The sequence below is a fragment of the Pongo abelii genome, chromosome 2 (genome assembly GCF_028885655.2).
Source record: "Pongo abelii isolate AG06213 chromosome 2, NHGRI_mPonAbe1-v2.0_pri, whole genome shotgun sequence".
NCBI classification, from domain to species: domain Eukaryota; kingdom Metazoa; phylum Chordata; class Mammalia; order Primates; family Hominidae; genus Pongo; species Pongo abelii.
This window is the reverse complement of record NC_085928.1, coordinates 121,044,088-121,063,679: the sequence shown is the minus strand read 5'-3', so window position 1 is coordinate 121,063,679 and position 19,592 is coordinate 121,044,088. Positions and strand designations below refer to the sequence as shown.

The 19,592-nt window shown below is 38.9% G+C and overlaps 1 protein-coding gene across 50 annotated transcripts in view; it reads right to left on the bottom strand.

Annotated features, from left to right (window-relative positions):
- The window catches only part of CLASP2 (cytoplasmic linker associated protein 2), a 219,624-nt gene that overhangs the window by 50,916 nt on the left and 149,116 nt on the right, over positions 1-19,592 (bottom strand). For 36 of the 50 annotated variants that reach the window (XM_054552380.2, XM_054552387.2, XM_054552391.2 and 33 more), the window contains 3 exons: positions 18,319-18,482; positions 10,739-10,817; positions 2,715-2,858 (listed from right to left, as the gene is read on the bottom strand). In XM_054552380.2, the coding sequence (XP_054408355.1) occupies positions 2,715-2,858; positions 10,739-10,817; positions 18,319-18,482 (387 nt within the window). Of the gene's footprint in view, positions 1-2,714; positions 2,859-10,562; positions 10,614-10,738; positions 10,818-18,318; positions 18,483-19,592 lie in introns of all 50 variants that reach the window. The other 14 variants (XM_054552375.2, XM_054552382.2, XM_054552379.2 and 11 more) reach the window with 1 other exon arrangement.

Sequence of the window (19,592 nt, the reverse complement as noted above, 5' to 3'; positions counted from 1 at the left end):
TTTTGAGTTGGGAGTCTCACTATCATCCAGGCTGGAGTGCAGCAGCACGATCATAGCTCACTGCACCCTTGAACTCCTTGGCTCTAGTGATCTTCCTGCTTCAGTCTCTTGAGTATCTGGGACTACAGGCATGCACCACCATACCCATCTAATTTTGAATTTTTTTTTTGCATAGATGAGGTCTTGTCATATTGCCCAGGCTGGTCTCAGACTTCCAGCCTCAAGCGATCCTCCCACCTTGGGATTACAGGTGTGAGCCACCACACCCACGTGTTGGGATTACAGGTGTGTGCCACCACACCCAGCACATTTGTAATTCCAGTAATTTGAATGTTTTCTCTTTTTACCCTGATATGTTTAGCTAAAGGTTTGTCAATTTTGCTGATCTTTCCAAAGAACCAGCTTTTGGTTTCACTGGTTTTCCCAGTCTCTATTTCATTAACTTTTGCTTTAATCTTGATTACAACCTTTCTTTTGCTGTCTTCAGGTTTAGTATGCTTTTCTTTTTCCAGTGTCTTACGGTGGTGAATTGGATTACTGATTTGAGAGCTTTCTTTTTATTGTAGGCATTAACAGCTATAAATTTCCCTAGAAGCATTGCTTGAGCTTTATCCCATACATTTTGGTATGCCATGTCTTCATTTTCATTCATCTCAATGTATTTCTTAGTGTATTTTCTTATTTCTCTTTTGATTTCCTCTTCGGCCCACTGATTATTTAAGAGTGAGTTGTTTGTGGGTTTTCTAAATACCTTTCTATTATTGACTCTAAATTCATTCTACTGTGTTCAGAGAACATACTGTGTATTCGTTCTATCATTTTAATCTATTGAGGTTTGTTTCATGGCCTAGCATGCAGAATGTTCCAAGTGTAGTTGAGAAGAATATTCTGCTGTTGTTAGATGCAGTGCTCATCACTGGAAATAAAGATCACAAAAAATGTATATTCTGTGTACTTTTTTTCTTTTTTCTTTTTTTTTTAAGATAAGGTCTCACTCTGTCACCCAGGTTGGAGTGCAGTGGCACGATCTTGTCTCACTGCATCCTCGACCTCCTGGGCTCAAGTGATCCGTCCACCTTAGCCTCCCAGGTAGCCGGGGCTACAGGTGCATGCCACTGCATCCAGTTTTTTTTATTTTTAGCAGAGACAGGGTTTCGCCACGTTGCTCAGGCTGGTCTCAAGCTCCTGAGCTCAGACAATCCGCCTGCCTCAGCCTACCAGGGTTGAGATTACAGGCATGAGCCACTGCGTCCGGCCTATGTGTACTCCTTTTGCAGCAAATGTTGATGGAAATAATTCACCAGAAAAGAAAGTAAATAGAAGTAAATATAAGATGCAAGAAACAGGCTGGGTGCAGTGGCTCACATCTGCAATCCCAGCACTTTGGGAGGCCGAGGTGGGCAGATCACTTGAGGACAGGAGTTTGAGACCAGCTTGGTCCAATATGGAGAAACCCCAAAAATACAAAAATTAGCTGAGTGTGGTGGTGGGTGCCTGTAATCCCAGCTACTCGGGAGGCTAAGGCATGAGAATCACTTGAATTGGAAGGTGGAGGTTGCAGTGAGCCAGTATCATGCCACTGTGCTCCAGCCTGGGTGAAAAAGCGAGACTGTCTCAAAAAAAAAAAAAAAAAAAAAAAAAGATAGAAGAAGCAAACAGGGATGAAGATAAGTCTCAGGAAGATGCTCAATTGCAGGCAGACGTGTGTGCAGCAGGCCTGGGAGAAACATGTCAAAACTGGAGAAAACAACAGAATGTCTAGGAAGGAGCTCTCTAGAAAATAAAATAATGATCTATGCTTTTGAGCATATGAAAAATAATAGCCATACACATGTGGCAGAGATGTTGAAAATATTATGATACTTAAAAAAAAAAAATGTAGGCAAATGAAAAAGCAAGACAAATTATCAACTCCAGGACAAATTACGTTTCTATAAGAAAGAAAGCAGTCACAAATCACTTGGTATAGAAGTGAATACCTGCACAGTCAAATGTAAATCTTTTCTACTGATAACTAGTAATTGATTCATAAGTAGTTTATGAATACCTTAGAAAGGATACAGAAAGTATGAGAAAGCTAAGTCCTCACTTACCAAGATAGACGGATATACCTAATGTCTACATTCATCAATAGATAAAAAAAAGTCTAAAAATTGATAAACAATAGTGTAAGCTCTCATTTGAAATGTATAGGTAAATGCAAGGGGAATGATTTGGAATATTCTGAATGGTTATAAAATTAGAGGGAGGATTGTGGTAAAGGCAGCTACTTTTGATTCTAGGTTTGAAAATTATGCTCACATTAATTGGATAAAATTTGAAACAATTTTAAAGATTTTTTAAAAAGCTCTTCATAACTCACTGCTAATTGCTAAGGTCCTGAAAATATTAGCTTCCTTCACTGGCAATCCATAATAACTGACTTGCTTTCCCAATTTATCTTCTAAACCTCATTTTTTTTTTTTGTATAATACTGATTTTTTATTATACTTTAAGTTTTAGGGTACATGTGCACAATGTGCAGGTTACATATGTATACATATGTGCCATGCTGGTGTGCTGCATCCATTAACTCGTCATTTAGCATTAGGTATATCTCCTAATGCTATCCCTCCCCCCTCCCCCGACCCCACAACAGTCCCCAGAGTGTGATGTTCCCCTTCCTGTGTCCATGTGTTCTCATTGTTCAATTCCCATCTATGATTAAAACATACCTTCCGAACATCAGAACTTTTGGGTTCTGTTGTCCAAGTGATGACCCGAGACACTGCTAGGCGAGTTTCACTGGAATTTATAAAATCTCCTGGATCCATCTGTTTGGCCAGAGTTTCTATGTATTTAAGGATAGCAACCTTCACCTGCAGAGGAAAGCACAAAGAGAAAGGACAGAAAGATGGTTATTGTGAGACACTAGAGAACATTTCAAAAATAATCAGGTGATGATGATTTTTTTTTATATACTGATAGGGTCTTACTATGTTGGTCAGGTTGGTCTTGAGCTCCTGGCCTCAAGCAATCCTCCCACCTTGGCCTCCCAAAGGGCTGGGATTACAGGCATGAGCCATCATGCCCAGCCAGGTGATTAATACTACAATCACCTACCTACCTGAGGTACAAGTATATGACAGTGCTGATGATTTTTGTTTTTCACACACAATCAGAACTTCGAGGTCCCAGGTGTTTCATTCCCCAAGTTTGAACAACTGCTGAAGACTATCTTAACAAGATTACAAACATTTCCTTAAATCAGCCCTCAGAGCTTATGGCTGACTTGGCTAGCCTCACAGGGAGCTAGTCTTTATTAACTCTGCAATTTTGTTTTTGGGAAAATGAACCAAAGTGTTTTGGAAATAAGGTATGGCAAATCAAGGTAGCAATCAAGGTGGGCAACATAGTTGTTTTTTTTGGTCAAACACAGACTCACACAATGAGATGAGGTTCCTTAATGAGTCCACCAGTCGTTAGAAATGCCTTCCAAAAGAACTGTCACAAAAATGAGTTATACAAGTACCACTGAAGAAAAGACACTTATGTGGATAAAAATGTTACGTGTGGGTTTATAATTTTTTTTTTTTTTGAGACAGAATCTCACCCTGTCGCCCAGGCTGGAGTGTAATGGTGCGATCTCGGCTCGCTGAAACCTCCGTCTCCTGGGTTCAAACGGCTCTCCTGCCTCAGCCTCCCAAGTAGCCGGAATTATAGGCACCTGCCACTATACCCAGCTAATTTTTGTGTTTTTAGTAGAGACGAGGTTTCACCATGTTGGCCACGCTGGTCTCGAACTCCTGACCTCATGATCCGCCTGCCTCGGTCTCCCGAAGTGCTGGGATTACAGGCGCGCGCCACTGTGCCCGGCCTATTCTCCCAGTAATTCTTGATGTGTAGGTGCATGGAAGGCAGATGTTTGAAATATGTATATTTGTGGAATGGTTATAATTGAGCTAATTAACATATGCCTCATATAGTTATTTTTTTGTGGTGAGAACACTTAAAATCTATTCTCTTGGCAAGTCTCTTTTTATAAATTCAATTTTAAAGTTTTATATATTTAATGTATACAAGTTTTGATACACATATACATAGTGAAACGTTTCTTATAGTCAAGCAAATCAATGAATCCATCATCTCAGTTACCCCTTTTGTGTGTGTAGCAAGAGCACCTAAAATCTACTCTTTTAGCAAAAATCCCAAATATAACACAATATTACGAACTATGGTCTTCATGTTGTCTGTTAGATCTCTAGACTTATTCATCCTATAGATCTGCAACTTTGTATACTTTGACTTACATCTCCCCATTCCACATCCCCTCATTAGCAATTTTCAAGTATACAATACATTGTTATTAACTATAGTCACCATGTTGTACCTGTGCACTTAAGAAACAGCACATGACATAATAAACAGTCCTTTGATACAGCAAGGATGCTAAACACATATTCAATGTGCATTTGCTGACTTAGAATAAGGAAGGTTTAAATGTATGACTGAAACTTGAGAAAAAATTGTCAAATTTTAAGGTAATATGTTTTTCTATGTTTTTTCTTCCCTTACTATCGATTTTAATGTCATTTTTGTCACTCAGGTGAAATAAGGTCTCTGGGAAGTGCCATACTGAATAAATTCACAGGAGGCAAAATATTAAAATAAGGTTCTGACACTTGTACATTCTTCCCTTCCTACTTCCAGTTAAAAAAAAGAAGAGATAAAATTACATTTTTCTTTCATAATGAATTTTAAGAAGTATTTATAACTTTACACAGTCAACAAAAGCAAAAATAGACAAATGAGATTACATCAAACTAAAAAGCTTCTGCATAGCAAAGGAAACAATCAACAGAGTGAAGAGACAACTACAAAATGGGAGAAAATATTGTACTGTAAACCATACATCTGATAAATGGTTAACATTCAAAATATATAAGAAACTCACATGACTCAACAGCAAGAAAACAAATAAACTGTTTAGAAAATGGGCAAAGTATCCGAATAGACATTTCTCAAAGAAAGACATACAAATGGCCAACAGGTATATGGAAAAATAATCAATATCAGTATTCATCAGGGAAAGGCAAACTAAAACCACATTTGCGATATTCACCTCACACCTGTTAGAATGACTGTTATCAAAAAGATGAAAGATACGTGTTGGTGATGATGTGGAGAAAACGAAACTCTTCCACAATGCTGGTGGAAATGTAAATCAGTACTGCCATTATGGAAAATAATATGGAGGTTCCTCAAAAAATTAAAAATAGAACTGCCATATGATCCAGCATTCCACTAGTGGGTATATACCCAAAGGATATGAAATCAGAATGTGGAAGTGACATCTGCACTCCCATGTTCACTGCAGCATTACTCATAATACCAAGATATGGAATCGGCCAGGCGCAGTGGCTCACGCCTGTAATCGCAGCACTTTGGGAGGCCGAGGTGGGTGGATCACTTGATGTCAGGAAGTCAAGGCCAGCTGGGGCCAACGTAGTTACACCCCATCTATACTAAAAATACAAAAATTAGCCGGGCGTGGTGGTGGGTGCCTGTAATCCCAGCTACTCGGGAGGCTGAAGCAGGAGAATCGCTTGAACCTGGGAGGTGGAGTTGCAGTGAACCGAGGTCGCACCACTGCACTCCAGCCTGGGCAACAGGAGCGAAACTGTCTCAGGGGAAAAAAAAAAGGTAATCAACCTAAGTGTCTATCAATGGTTGAAAAGATAAAGAAAATGTGGTATATATACACAATGGAATACTATTCAGCCTTACAAAGAAGGAAATCCTGTCATTTGTGATAACGAAGATGAACCTGGAGGACAATACGTTAAGTGAAATAAGCCAGACATAGAAAGACAAATACTGTATGATCTTATTTACATGCAGCATGTAAAAAGTCAAATTTATAGAAAGAGAGAGTAAAATGGAGGTTACCAGAGGGTAAGGGACTGGAGAGATGTTGGTCAAAGGGCACATTTCAGTTAGACAGGAGGAATAAGTTTAAGAGATTTGATTTCTCCATTAGCCAGGAAGATGCTGGTGTAGAGGTTGACATAGCTATCAAGGACAGTAACTACCATGACTCCCGGTGCTATGATGAAACCTCAGATGCACGGCCTTCTGGCCAAGCGTCTGCAATTTCATATTGTAGGAGCATTCATTGTATCCCTGGGGGTAGCAGCTCTTTATAAGTTTGCTGTATCTAAACCAGGAAAGAAGGCACATGAAAATTTCTACAGAAATTATGATTCCATGAAAGATTTTGAGGAGATGAGAAATGCTGGTATATTTCAGAGTGCAAAGGGATTATGGAATATAAAGAATTTCTTCAGGTTGAATGACCTAGAAGTTTGTAACTGACTTGTGTTTCTGAACTATGAATTATGAATATGTGGGGTAAGAAATAGTTTCTCTTGATAAATAAACAATTAACAACAACAAAAAGAGACCTGTACATCATGGTGACTACAGTTAAGAACAATATATTGCATATTTGAAAACTGATAAAAGAGTGAATTTTATGTATTCTTACCAGAAAAAAAGATACACCTATGAGGTAATACAAATGTTAAATAACTTGATTTAGCCATTCCACAATGCATACATATATCAAAACATGTTATATGCCATAAATATATAGAATTTTTACTTGTCAATTAAAAGACATATTTATAACTTTAAATAAATTTATTGCAAAAAAACAAAAGTTGACCTATTAGCCATTAAAATGTGTAGTAGACAGGAAAAGAGACTTCTGGTTAGTTTTAACGTACCAGGCACAATTAAATTATGACAGCACATAACAGTCTGATTTTTTTTTTTTTGAGATAAGGTCTCATTCTGTCACCCAGGGTGGAGTGCAGTGGTGTCATCTCGGCTCACTGGTAGCCTTGACATCCCAACTAAAGTGATCCTCCCACCTCAGCTTCCCGAGTAGCTGAGATTACAGGCATGCACCACCACGTCCAGCTAATTAAAAAAATTTTTTTGTAGAGATGGGGTTTTGCCATGTTGCCCAGGCTAGTCTCGAACTCCTGGGCTCTGGTGATCTGCCCACCTTGGCCTCCCAAAGTGTTGGGATTACAGGTATAAGCCACCATTCCCTGGCCAATATTCTGAATTCCTAAAGCAATGTCATTCTCTCTCAGTGGAAGGTGACTGTGTTAAATCAAAAAATGAACATCAATGTATTTTGTTTATAATTTGCCACCATCAATAACTGAATATATTTATTTACACTATGTGAGATTCAATTAGTGCAGTGCCTTGGCAATTTATTGTCATGCAAAATTTTACAAGGGTTTCACAGAATGTATGTGTTTACTATACTAATAGGCAACATAACCACAATACATATATAATCATTTGAACATGTATATTTATTAGGATATTTTACAAGGTTATACCTAGTTTATAATTTTAATACAGCAAACATGTATTCTTTTTCAGAGAAGGAAAAACAATCTAGCTGCTAAAGGATGTGAAATTCTTTAATTGTTTGTGAAACCCAGAAAAAGAGGTCAGCAAAAATTACATTTATCTTTAAAGTATGACTAATTCAAATAAAATCACTTTGTATTGCCATTTCCCCCATTGCTTCCTCTTGACATGTAATCACATGACACTCTGAAAGAGATGTAAAATTTTATATAAACATCCATCATTTATCTGAAAGATCAATAAAAAAAATTTCTAGATCTGATACTCAAGTTACATGTGGTTTTCTATAATCTGTTGGATTTTTTATACTTAATCCTGTCACCCACTTGAAAGCTGGTTTTATTTTTGGCATAAGGTATGGCTCCAATATAACTTTTCCCTGCTATTCTAAACACTGGTGTAAGAGTTGAAAAGTGATTTTCTTTTTCTTTCTTTTTTTTTTTTTTGAGATGGAGTCTCACTCTGTCATCCAGGCTAGAGGGCAGTGGCGCAGACTCGGCTCACTGCATCCTCTGCCTCCTGGGTTCAAGCAATTCTCCTGCTTCAGCTTCCCGAGTAGTTGGGATTACAGGTGCCTGCCACCATGCCTGGCTAACTTTTTGTATTTTTAGTAGAGACGTGGTTTCACCATGCTGGCCAGCCTGGTCACGAACTGCTGACCTCAGATGATCCACCTACCTTGGTCTCCCAAAGTGCTGGGATCACAGGCGTGAGCCACTGTGCCCAGCCAAAAAGTGATTTTCCCTCATGGATTTGCTAATACATCTATATCTATATTAAATACATATTTATAAATAATTTAGGCTTTTAGAGAAACAATCTGTGATTCCAGTTTCCAGCATAATGTTTTCCAATAGGAAAGTGAATTTTAATTTGTGCATATCTCATTTCAATCTTCGCTTTGTCCTCCTCTTCAAGTCTCCTGCAACTTATTCTCCCTGAACTCAACTATCAACCCGTTATTTTTATTTATTTATTTTTTTGAGACCAAGTCTCGCTCTGTCTCTCAAGCTGGAGTGCAGTGGCATGATTTTGGCTCACTGCAACCTCTGCCTCCCCGGTTCAAGTGATTCTCCTGCCTCAGCCTCCCGAGCAGCTGGGACTACAGGTGCCCAACATCACCCCTGGCTAATTTTTGTATTTTCAGTAGAGACAGGGTTTTTCCATGTTGGCCAGGCTGGTCTCAAACTCCTGATCTCAAGTGATCCACCTGCCTCAGCCTCCCAAAGTGCTGGGATTACAGGTGTGAGCCACTGTGCCCAGCCTCACCCTTACTTCTTAAGCTGGTTTAGACCTTCATTTGCACTGGTCCATGAAACATCTCTATATATATTTTATACTTTTTTCTTTCTTTCCTTTCTCTTTCAACGGACAGGGTCTCACTCTGTCTCTTAAAAAAAGAGGCTCCCAGGCTGGAGTGCAGTGGCGTGATTAGAGCTCACTGTAACCTCACTCCTGGGTTCATGCGATCCTCTTGCCTCACCTCCTGAGTAGCTAGGACTATAGGCATGAACTACCACACCTAGTTAACTCTACATACATTTCAGTAGCACTTGAACACCACTACAGGTACCTATATCATAACTTTTATTACTGTTATAGAGTTTATTATAATTATAGTTAATAATGATAAAATTACAAGCTTTGTATTCCCAGGAACACCTAGCACAATGCCTTGGTCATAAAATGAGTTAAAAAATATCTATTAATAATATCAAGTAAATTATTCTTCTGCAGGTCACTTTTCAAAATCAAACAGATGAAATCTCTTTCCCCAAGCAGCTCTAAGAAAACAACATTATATTGAGTGTAAGTTGTGAAAGGAAAATAAAATGGCCTATGCCAAAAGGAAAGTTAAGCTTGGGAACTGAGTCATTCAAAAAACTGACTCCCATTTGTTCATACACAGACAGCTGCAAGATAGAAGGCTACATCGCTCTTCAGGTGGTCTCCCTCATGCTGACAATGTAAATTAACAGTTTATCTTCACAGGTAGAGGACAACGATGAGACTAGAAATCATACCCCACTCACTCAGAGACAAATACATTTACTTCTTCCTCTATTCTATGTTTACTTTCTCTTAGGTAAGATGCAGATTTACTGAGTACGAGATGAATGCCTGACTGTTCCTCTTTCCCCTCAAGCTGGCTCTTTCTCTTTTAAATATTAAAGTCCTCAAAACCCTCTCTGGAAGAAAGAACAGGCTTTCTTCTTGTATCTCTTTCTGCTGGATGCATCCTCAATCTTGGCAAACTAAACCTCTAAATTGATTGAGACTTGTCTCAGACACTTTTCGCTTTACAAAGTCAACCCTGATAAGAAACATAATTGTGATTCTGAGGCACAATTGCATTCAGAAACTTAAGGGAAAAATCAATCCTGGGCAGTAACGCTTGTAGAAATATATTTCGTGCAGGATAGAGCAGAAAAATATAGGACTCGTATAAGCACATATGCTTGTTATTTCCCTGACTTTAATCTCATTTAATAAAAACTAAAAAAAAAAAAAAAAAAAAACCTTTAGCAAAGAATTCAGGAGCTATTCTTTTACATTATTTTTTTTCTTTTATGTAAAATTTAATAATCATTTTAAATCACAAATTGGAATCCATTTAGTTTTTACATTAACTGAAAAATGTGTGTATATTAACAAATGAGAAAGTTAATGATAACTCCAAATGTTATGCATACATCAGAAAAAAAAAGAAAGTTACTATTTCAGTTAAGGATAATTGAAGAAAGGGACTGAGATTAAATTTAAAAATTTTTGTTTAGTTAATACATAGGCAAAACTGACATTTTGCCCAAAATACCTGTTAAAACGCCTGACACTTAAAAAAAAAAAAGTAATGGGAAATCACAAACATAAAATTAGATAAGACTTTATAGAGTGAGTTTGCATTACCAGCTTAGGGTTAGATGGCAATAATGTGATGCCTTCCAAACATGTATCACCATTAAGTTTCTCCAGAAGACTTAAGAGTCTGGCATTGCATTTAAATAACATTTGAAATCAAATATGTGCATGCGTAAAAGGCTTACAAAGGTTAGTAGTTGAATATAGATGCAAACACTGCAGAGAGTTAAGAAAAGAAATAATGCAGATGAAAACAAAAACAATAAAACCTTGGAGCTCCAAAAAGAGTGAAGCTGGTCCCGAAGTGCTGGCTTGACTGTCTGAAAGTTTATAAAAACAAAACCCACTGATTGAACAGCTTCTCATGTGACAGAAATACAATCAACATAACTTTATTAATGAATACTTCAATTCTTTATGTCTTCAAAAGATCTCAAATTTTTACCTTTAAGCTTGGTGTTTGGGTCTGATCAACTGTAAATCTCATTAGAATATTGAACTGAAGATCATTTGGAAAAGATTCTCTGAAACAAGAACAAAGCAAAACGAAACAAAAATTTAGTTAGCAAGTATGCATGTAACAGCAAAAGACTATGCTTAATACCAAAACATAATGTCATCCAAAAAACATTCATGAAGTAGTATCTGCATGTGGTATAAACTACCTGGTATAGTATACAATAAATGCATCCTCAGAAGAATATGAACATCTGAATTTGTACTCAGTACAGGGTTAAAAAGTAACTCTACAGGCCGGGCGCGGTGGCTCATGCTTCTATTCCCAGTACTTTGGGAGGCTGAGGCGGGCGGATCACCTGAGGTCAGGAGTTCGAGACCAGCCTGACCAACATGGAGAAACCCCGTCTCTATTAAAAATACAAAATTAGCCAGGCATGGTGGCACATGCCTGTAATCTCAGCTACTCGGGAGGCTGAGGCAGGAGAATCGCTTGAACCCGGGAGGCAAAGGTTGCGGTGAGCCGAGATTGCGCCATTGTACTCCAGCATGGGCAACAAGAGTGAAATTCCGTCTCAAAGAAAAAAAAAGCAACACTACAGGAAATAATAGCCTATCTTGCCTCAACTGTAGATTTAATCAGAAAAATGTATTCAGTAAAAAGTTTTTTTTTTTTTTTTATTATTATTATTATTATTATTATTATTATACTTTAGGCTCTATGGTACATGTGCGCAACGTGCAGGTAAGTTACATATGTATACATGTGCCATGCTGGTGCGCTGCACCCACCAACTCGTCAGCTAGCATTAGGTATATCTCCCAATGCTATCCCTCACCCCTCCCCCCACCCCACAACAGTCCCCGAAGTGTGATGTTCCCCTTCCTGTGTCCATGTGTTCTCATTGTTCAATTCTCACCTATGAGTGAGAATATGCGGTGTTTGGCTTTTTGTTCTTGCGATAGTTTACTGAGAATGATGATTTCCAATTTCATCCATGTCCCTACAAAGGACGTGAACTCATCATTTTTTATGGCTGCATAGTATTCCATGGTGTATATGTGCCACATTTTCTTAATCCAGTCTATCATTGTTGGACATTTGGGTTGGTTCCAAGTCTTTGCTATTGTGAATAATGCCGCAATAAACATACGTGTGCATGTGTCTTTATAGCAGCATGATTTATAGTCCTTTGGGTATATACCCAGTAATGGGAAGGCTGGGTCAAATGGAATTTCTAGTTCTAGATCCCTGAGGAATCGCCACACTGACTTCCACAAGGGTTGAACTAGTTTACAGTCCCACCAACAGTGTAAAAGTGTTCCTATTTCTCCACATCCTCTCCAGCACCTGTTGTTTCCTGACTTTTTAATGATTGCCATTCTAACTGGTGTGAGATGGTATCTCATTGTGGTTTTGATTTGCATTTCTCTGATGGCCAGTGATGGTGAGCATTTTTTCATGTGTTTTTTGGCTGCATAAATGTCTTCTTTTGAGAAGTGTCTGTTCATGTCCTTTGCCCACTTTTTGATGGGGTTGTTTGTTTTTTTCTTGTAAATTTGTTGGAGTTCATTGTAGATTCTGGATATTAGCCCTTTGTCAGATGAGTAGGTTGCGAAAATTTTCTCCCATTTTGTAGGTTGCCTGTTCACTCTGATGGTAGTTTCTTTTGCTGTGCAGAAGCTCTTTAGTTTAATTAGATCCCATTTGTCAATTTTGGCTTTTGTTGCCATTGCTTTTGGAGTTTTAGACATGAAGTCCTTGCCCATGCCTATGTCCTGAATGGTATTGCCTAGGTTTTCTTCTAGGGTTTTTATGTTTTTAGGTCTAACATTTAAGTCTTTAATCCATCTTGAATTAATTTTTGTATAAGGTGTAAGGAAGGGATCCAGTTTCAGCTTTCTACATATGGCTAGCCAGTTTTCCCAGCACCATTTATTAAATAGGGAATCCTTTCCCCATTTCTTGTTTTTGTCAGGTTTGTCAAAGATCAGATAGTTGTAGATATGTGGCGTTATTTCTGAGGGCTCTGTTCTGTTCCATTGATCTATATCTCTGTTTTGGTACCAGTACCATGCTGTTTTGGTTACTGTAGCCTTGTAGTATAGTTTGAAGTCAGGTAGCGTGATGCCTCCAGCTTTGTTCTTTTGGCTTAGGATTGACTTGGCGATGCGGGCTCTTTTTTGGTTCCATATGAACTTTAAAGTAGTTTTTTCCAATTCTGTGAAGAAAGTCATTGGTAACTTGATGGGGATGGCATTGAATCTGTAAATTACCTTGGGAAGGATGGCCATTTTCATGATATTGATTCTTCCTACCCATGAGCATGGAATGTTCTTCCATTTGTTTGTATCCTCTTTTATTTCCTTGAGCAGTGGTTTGTAGTTCTCCTTGAAGAGGTCCTTCACATCCCTTGTAAGTTGGATTCCTAGGTATTTTATTCTCTTTGAAGCAATTGTGAATGGGAGTTCACTCATGATTTGGCTCTCTGTTTGTCTGTTATTGATGTATAAGAATGCCTGTGATTTTTGTACACTGATTTTGTATCCTGAGACTTTGCTGAAGTTGCTTATCAGCTCAAGGAGATTTTGGGCTGAGACAATGGGGTTTTCTAGATATACTATCATGTCATCTGCAAACAGGGACAATTTGACTTCCTCTTTTCCTAATTGAATACCCTTGATTTCCTTCTCTTGCCTAATTGCCCTGGCCAGAACTTCCAACACTATGTTGAATAGAAGTGGTGAGAGAGGGCATCCCTGTCTTGTGCCAGTTTTCAAAGGGAATGCTTCCAGTTTTTGCCCATTCAGTATGATATTGGCTGTGGGTTTGTCATAAATAGCTCTTATTATTTTGAGATACGTCCCATCAACACCTAATTTATTGAGAGTTTTTAGCATGAAGGGTTGTTGAATTTTGTCAAAGGCCTTTTCTGCATCTATTGAGATAATCATGTGGTTTTTGACGTTGGTTCTGTTTATATGCTGGATTACATTTATTGATTTGCGTATATTGAACCAGCCTTGCATCCCAGGGATGAAGCCCACTTGATCATGGTGGATAAGCTTTTTGATGTGCTGCTGGATTCTGTTTGCCAGTATTTTATTGAGGATTTTTGCATCAATGTTCATCAAGGATATTGGTCTAAAATTCTCTTTTTTTGTTGTGTCTCTGCCAGGCTTTGGTATCAGGATGATGCTGGCCTCATAAAATGAGTTAGGGAGGATTCCCTCTTTTTCTATTGATTGGAATAGTTTCAGAAGGAATGGTACCAGCTCCTCCTTGTACCTCTGGTAGAATTCGGCTGTGAACCCATCTGGTCCTGGACTTTTTTTGGTTGGTAAGCTATTGATTATTGCCACAATTTCAGATCCTGTTATCGGTCTATTCAGAGATTCAACTTCTTCCTGGTTTAGTCTTGGGAGGGTGTATGTGTTGAGGAATTTATCCATTTCTTCTAGATTTTCTAGTTTATTTGCGTAGAGGTGTTTGTAATATTCTCTGATGGTAGTTTGTATTTCTGTGGGATCAGTGGTGATATCACCTTTATCATTTTTTATTGCATCTATTTGATTCTTCTCTCTTTTTTTCTTTATTAATCTTGCTAGTGGTCTATCAATTTTGTTGATCCTCTCAAAAAACCAGCTCCTGGATTCATTTATTTTTTGAAGGGTTTTTTGTGTCTCTATTTCCTTCAGTTCTGCTCTGATTTTAGTTATTTCTTGCCTTCTGCTAGCTTTTGAATGTGTTTGCTCTTGCTTTTCTAGTTCTTTTAATTGTGATGTTAGGGTGTCAATTTTGGATCTTTCCTGCTTTCTCTTGTGGGCATTTAGTGCTATAAATTTCCCTCTACACACTGCTTTGAATGCATCCCAGAGATTCTGGTATGTTGTGTCTTGGTTCTCGTTGGTTTCAAAGAACATCTTTATTTCTGCCTTCATTTCGTTATGTACCCAGTAGTCATTCAGGAGCAGGTTGTTCAGTTTCCACGTAGTTGAGCGGTTTTGAGTGAGATTCTTAATCCTGAGTTCTAGCTTGATTGCACTGTGATCTGAGAGATAGTTTGTTATAATTTCTGTTCTTTTACATTTATTGAGGAGAGCTTTACTTCCAAGTATATGGTCAATTTTGGAATAGGTGTGGTGTGGTGCTGAAAACAATGTATATTCTGTTGATTTGGGGTGGAGAGTTCTGTAGATGTCTATTAGGTCTGCTTGGTGCAGAGCTGAGTTCAATTCCTGGGTATCCTTGTTGATTTTCTGTCTCGTTGATCTGTCTAATGTTGACAGTGGGGTGTTAAAGTCTCCCATTATTAATGTTTGGGAGTCTAAGTCTCTTTGTAGGTCACTCAGGACTTGCTTTATGAATCTGGGTGCTCCTGTATTGGGTGCATATATATTTAGGATAGTTAGCTCTTCTTGTTGAATTAATCCCTTTACCATTATGTAATGGCCTTGTCTCTTTTGATCTTTGTTGGTTTAAAGTCTGTTTTATCAGAGACTAGGATTGCAACCCCTGCCTTTTTTTGTTTTCCATTTGCTTGGTAGATCTTCCTCCATCCTTTTATTTTGAGCCTATGTGTGTCTCTGCACGTGAGATGGGTTTCCTGAATACAGCACACTGATGGGTCTTGAGTCTTTATCCAACTTGCCAGTCTGTGTCTTTTAATTGGAGCATTTAGTCCATTTACATTTAAAGTTAATATTGTTATGTGTGAATCTGATCCTGTCATTATGACGTTAGCTGGTTATTTTGCTCGTTAGTTGATGCAGTCCCTTCCTAGTCTCGCTGGTCTTTACAATTCGGTATGATTTTGCAGTGGCTGGTACCGGTTCTGCCTTTCCATGTTTAGCGCTTCCTTCAGGAGCTCTTTTAGGACAGGCCTGGTGGTGACAAAATCTCTTAGCATTTGCTTGTCTGTAAAGTATTTTATTTCTCCTTCACTTATGAAGCTTAGTTTGGCAGGATATGAAATTCTGGGTTGAAAATTCTTTTCTTTAAGAATGTTGAATATTGGCCCCCACTCTCTTCTGGCTTGTAGGGTTTCTGCCGAGAGATCCGCTGTTAGTCTGATGGGCTTCCCTTTGATGGTAACCCGACCTTTCTCTCTGGCTGCCCTTAACATTTTTTCCTTCATTTCAACTTTGGTGAATCTGACAATTATGTGTCTTGGAGTTGCTCTTCTCGAGGAGTATCTCTGTGGCGTTCTCTGTATTTCCTGAATCTGAATGTTGGCCTGTCTTGCTAGATTGGGGAAGTTCTCCTGGATAATATCCTGCAGAGTGTTTTCCAACTTGTTTCCATTCTCCCCGTCACTTTCAGGTACACCAATCAGACGTAGATTTGGTCTTTTCACATAGTCCCACATTTCTTGGAGGCTTTGCTCATTTCTTTTTATTCTTTTTTCTTTAAACTTCCCTTCTCGCTTCATTTCATTCATTTCATCTTCCAGGGCTGATACCCTTTCTTCCATTTGATCGCATCGGCTCCTGAGGCTTCTGCATTCTTCACGTAGTTCTCGAGCCTTGGTTTTCAGCTCCATCAGCTCCTTTAAGCACTTCTCTGTATTGGTTATTCTAGTTATACATTCTTCTAAATTTTTTTCAAAGTTTTCAACTTCTTTGCCTTTGGTTTGAATATCCTCCCGTAGCTCGGAGTAATTTGATCGTCTGAAGCCTTCTTCTCTCAGCTCGTCAAAGTCATTCTCCGTCCAGCTTTGTTCCGTTGCTGGTGAGGAACTGCGTTCCTTTGGAGGAGGAGAGGTGCTCTGCATTTTAGAGTTTCCAGTTTTTCTGCTCTGTTTTTTCCCCATCTTTGTGGTTTTATCTACTTTTGGTCTTTGATGATGGTGATGTACAGATGGGTTTTTGGTGTGGATGTCCTTTCTGTTAGTTTTCCTTCTAACAGACAGGACCCTCAGCTGCAGGTCTGTTGGAGTACCTGGCCGGCCGTGTGAGGTGTCAGTCTGCCCCTGCTGGGGGGTGCCTCCCAGTTAGGCTGCTCGGGGGTCAGGGGTCAGGGACCCACTTGAGGAGGCAGTCAGCCCGTTCTCAGATCTCCAGCTGCGTGCTGGGAGAACCACTGCTCTCCTCAAAGCTGTCAGACAGGGACATTTAAGTCTGCAGAGGTTACTGCTGTCTTTTTGTTTGTCTGTGCCCTGCCCCCAGAGGTGGAGCCTACAGAGGCAGGCAGGCCTCCTTGAGCTGTGGTGGGCTCCACCCAGTTCAAGCTTCCAGGCTGCTTTGTTTACCTAAGCGAGCCTGGGCAATGGCGGGCGCCCCTCCCCCAGCCTCGCTGCCGACTTGCTGTTTGGTCTCTGACTGCTGTGCTAGCAATCAGGGAGACTCCGTGGGCGTAGGACCCTCTGAGCCAGGTGCGGGCTATACTCTCCTGGGGCACCGTTTCCTAAGCCCGTCGGAAAAACATAGTATACGGGTGGGAGTGGCCCGACTTTCCAGGTGCCGTCTGTCACCCCTGGAATGGGAACTCCCTGACCCCTTGCGCTTCCCGAGTGAGGCAATGCCTCGCCCCTGCTTCGGCTGGCGCTCGGTGCACTCACCCACTGACCTGCGCCCACTGTCTGGCACTCCCTAGTGAGATGAACACGGTACCTCAGATGGAAATGCAGAAATCACCCGTCTTCTGCGTCGCTCGCGCTGGGAGCTGTAGACCGGAGCTGTTCCTATTCGGCCATCTTGGCTCCTCCCCCCTCAGTAAAAAGTTTAACATTCTCAGAAATGTTTCTCTACACCTAAAATCTGAATTCTGACTCACCTCAACCTAGTAAACAGATATCTGAAATAAGTGACTTCAACAATCTACACAAGAAAGTAGAAATATATCATTGGTTCAAAACCTTCTGAAAAGAGATTTAGAATATTTAAATATATAATAAAACATTGTTTAAATACACAGAAAATATTTTTTATAGTAGACTAAATAAAATCTTCAATCTTCAACCTTACTTTGCTGATACCTCTTTTTTTTTTTTTTTTTTTTTTTTTTTTTTTTTTTTTTTTTTTGAGACAGAGTCTCGCTCTGTTGCCCAGGCTGGAGTGCAGTGGTGCAATCTCGGCTCACTGCAACCTCCACCTCCCGGGTTCAAGCGATTCTCCTGCCTTAGCCTCTGGAGTAGCTGAGATTACAGGTGCCTGCCACCACGCCTGGCTAATTTTTGTATTTTTAGTAGAGATACGGTTTCACCATGCTGACCAGGCTGGTCTCAAACTCCTGACCTCAAGTGATCTGCCTGCCTCAACCTCCCAAAGTGCTAGGATTACAGGTGTGAGCCACCATGCCCAGCTGCTGATACATCAATTAAGATAAAATATCACCTTGAACTACTCAACCAATATTAATACAATTTTTATAAAAGAAATGCAGGGCTTGACCTAAGGAAAAATGTTGCATTAAATATACAATATGAATGGGCATAATTAACAATCTTCAAATGGAGTCCATGCAGTCTAAATTGTTCAAAGGGACTCAGAAATCTGAACTATTAACATAGGGGTTAGATATTCCTAGTTATTATCAGGTTAACTTGAAATATATGAAAAAAATATTACCTTGTAACATCAAGGGCTTTCTGAACTTTTGCCTGAACAGATCCAAGCAAATCAGCACCCATTTTTTTTAGTAGTTGTGTCAGCAGTACAAATAACCAATCTTGAAGATCATCTTTGTGGACTTGTATGAAATCCACTAGAGTCTCCAAAAACATGCTGAATACCTACAGTTGATAAAGGGGAGAGGTAGGGAGAAAAAAAGAGGAAATATTGACCTCTATGTTCAATTCAAAGCAAATATAGAAAGGAACACAGGAATCAGAGGCACAGCGATTGGCAGCCAAGCGGAAAAACAATCTCTCTTGCTTTTCATTGGACTCTGTGATACAAGAGTACATCTGAACTGTTATCCAACTTCTGCAGAAGTTCGACAATTAGCTATTCCATGCAGCATCACTTGGTAAAGAAAGTTTGGCCATAATGGCTGGCACACCTAATATTATCAATGATGCCACAGCTTAAACTGGTTAAAGTGAAATCCGTTTTGTATAAAATGTAGGGGAAAAAAACTATAGTTTCACTAACTCTCAGCTTTTCCGAAGTGACACTGAGTAAATGAGAAGATGACTACAACGACCTTAAAGTATAAAATTTATCTGGCATAACAGACTAATTAGAGAATCCTCAGATTTCTCAAAATGACAATTGTCACAAATAATTTGGTATGGGATATATTATTTGTTAAAACTGCCTCAATGGTAATTTTAAATGATTTGAGATAACTGTAACTGCATCTAAAATAAATCCAAGATGAATGTCTACATCTAAATTTTAGTGATTTTTAAAAAGTCCTAGATGGCATACTATTAGTCTCCATACCCATTTATGGGTTTTTTACTTACTTCCAATATTAATCTATTTGTTTAAACATTTTTATAAGGTAGAAAAAAATTATTATAGTGAAGGGAAGCTAATGTTTATAAGTGATGTAGCTCATTAAAATACTTATGAAAAGTGACCTTTATCAAGGCTGTATCTCTTTATAAGATGGTCAACACCATACTGGAAAATTAGTTTCTAGGTAAAGAAGAAAAAACTGTCAGCCATAACGTATTACTGGACAAATCATAATAAACATTTTGATCATAGATTGAAAACTATGGGTTAAAAAAATCTTAAAATTATTAACTTTTCAAGTTAATCTCAAAAAGTAAATATGTTAATTTGAGAACTAAGGGTTTTGCTCTCAATGTATATTTTATTTCTTGAATTCCCTTTATATAGGTATAGATGAACTCTTCGTTTTTTTTTCTTTAGAAATGAAGGATTTTCTT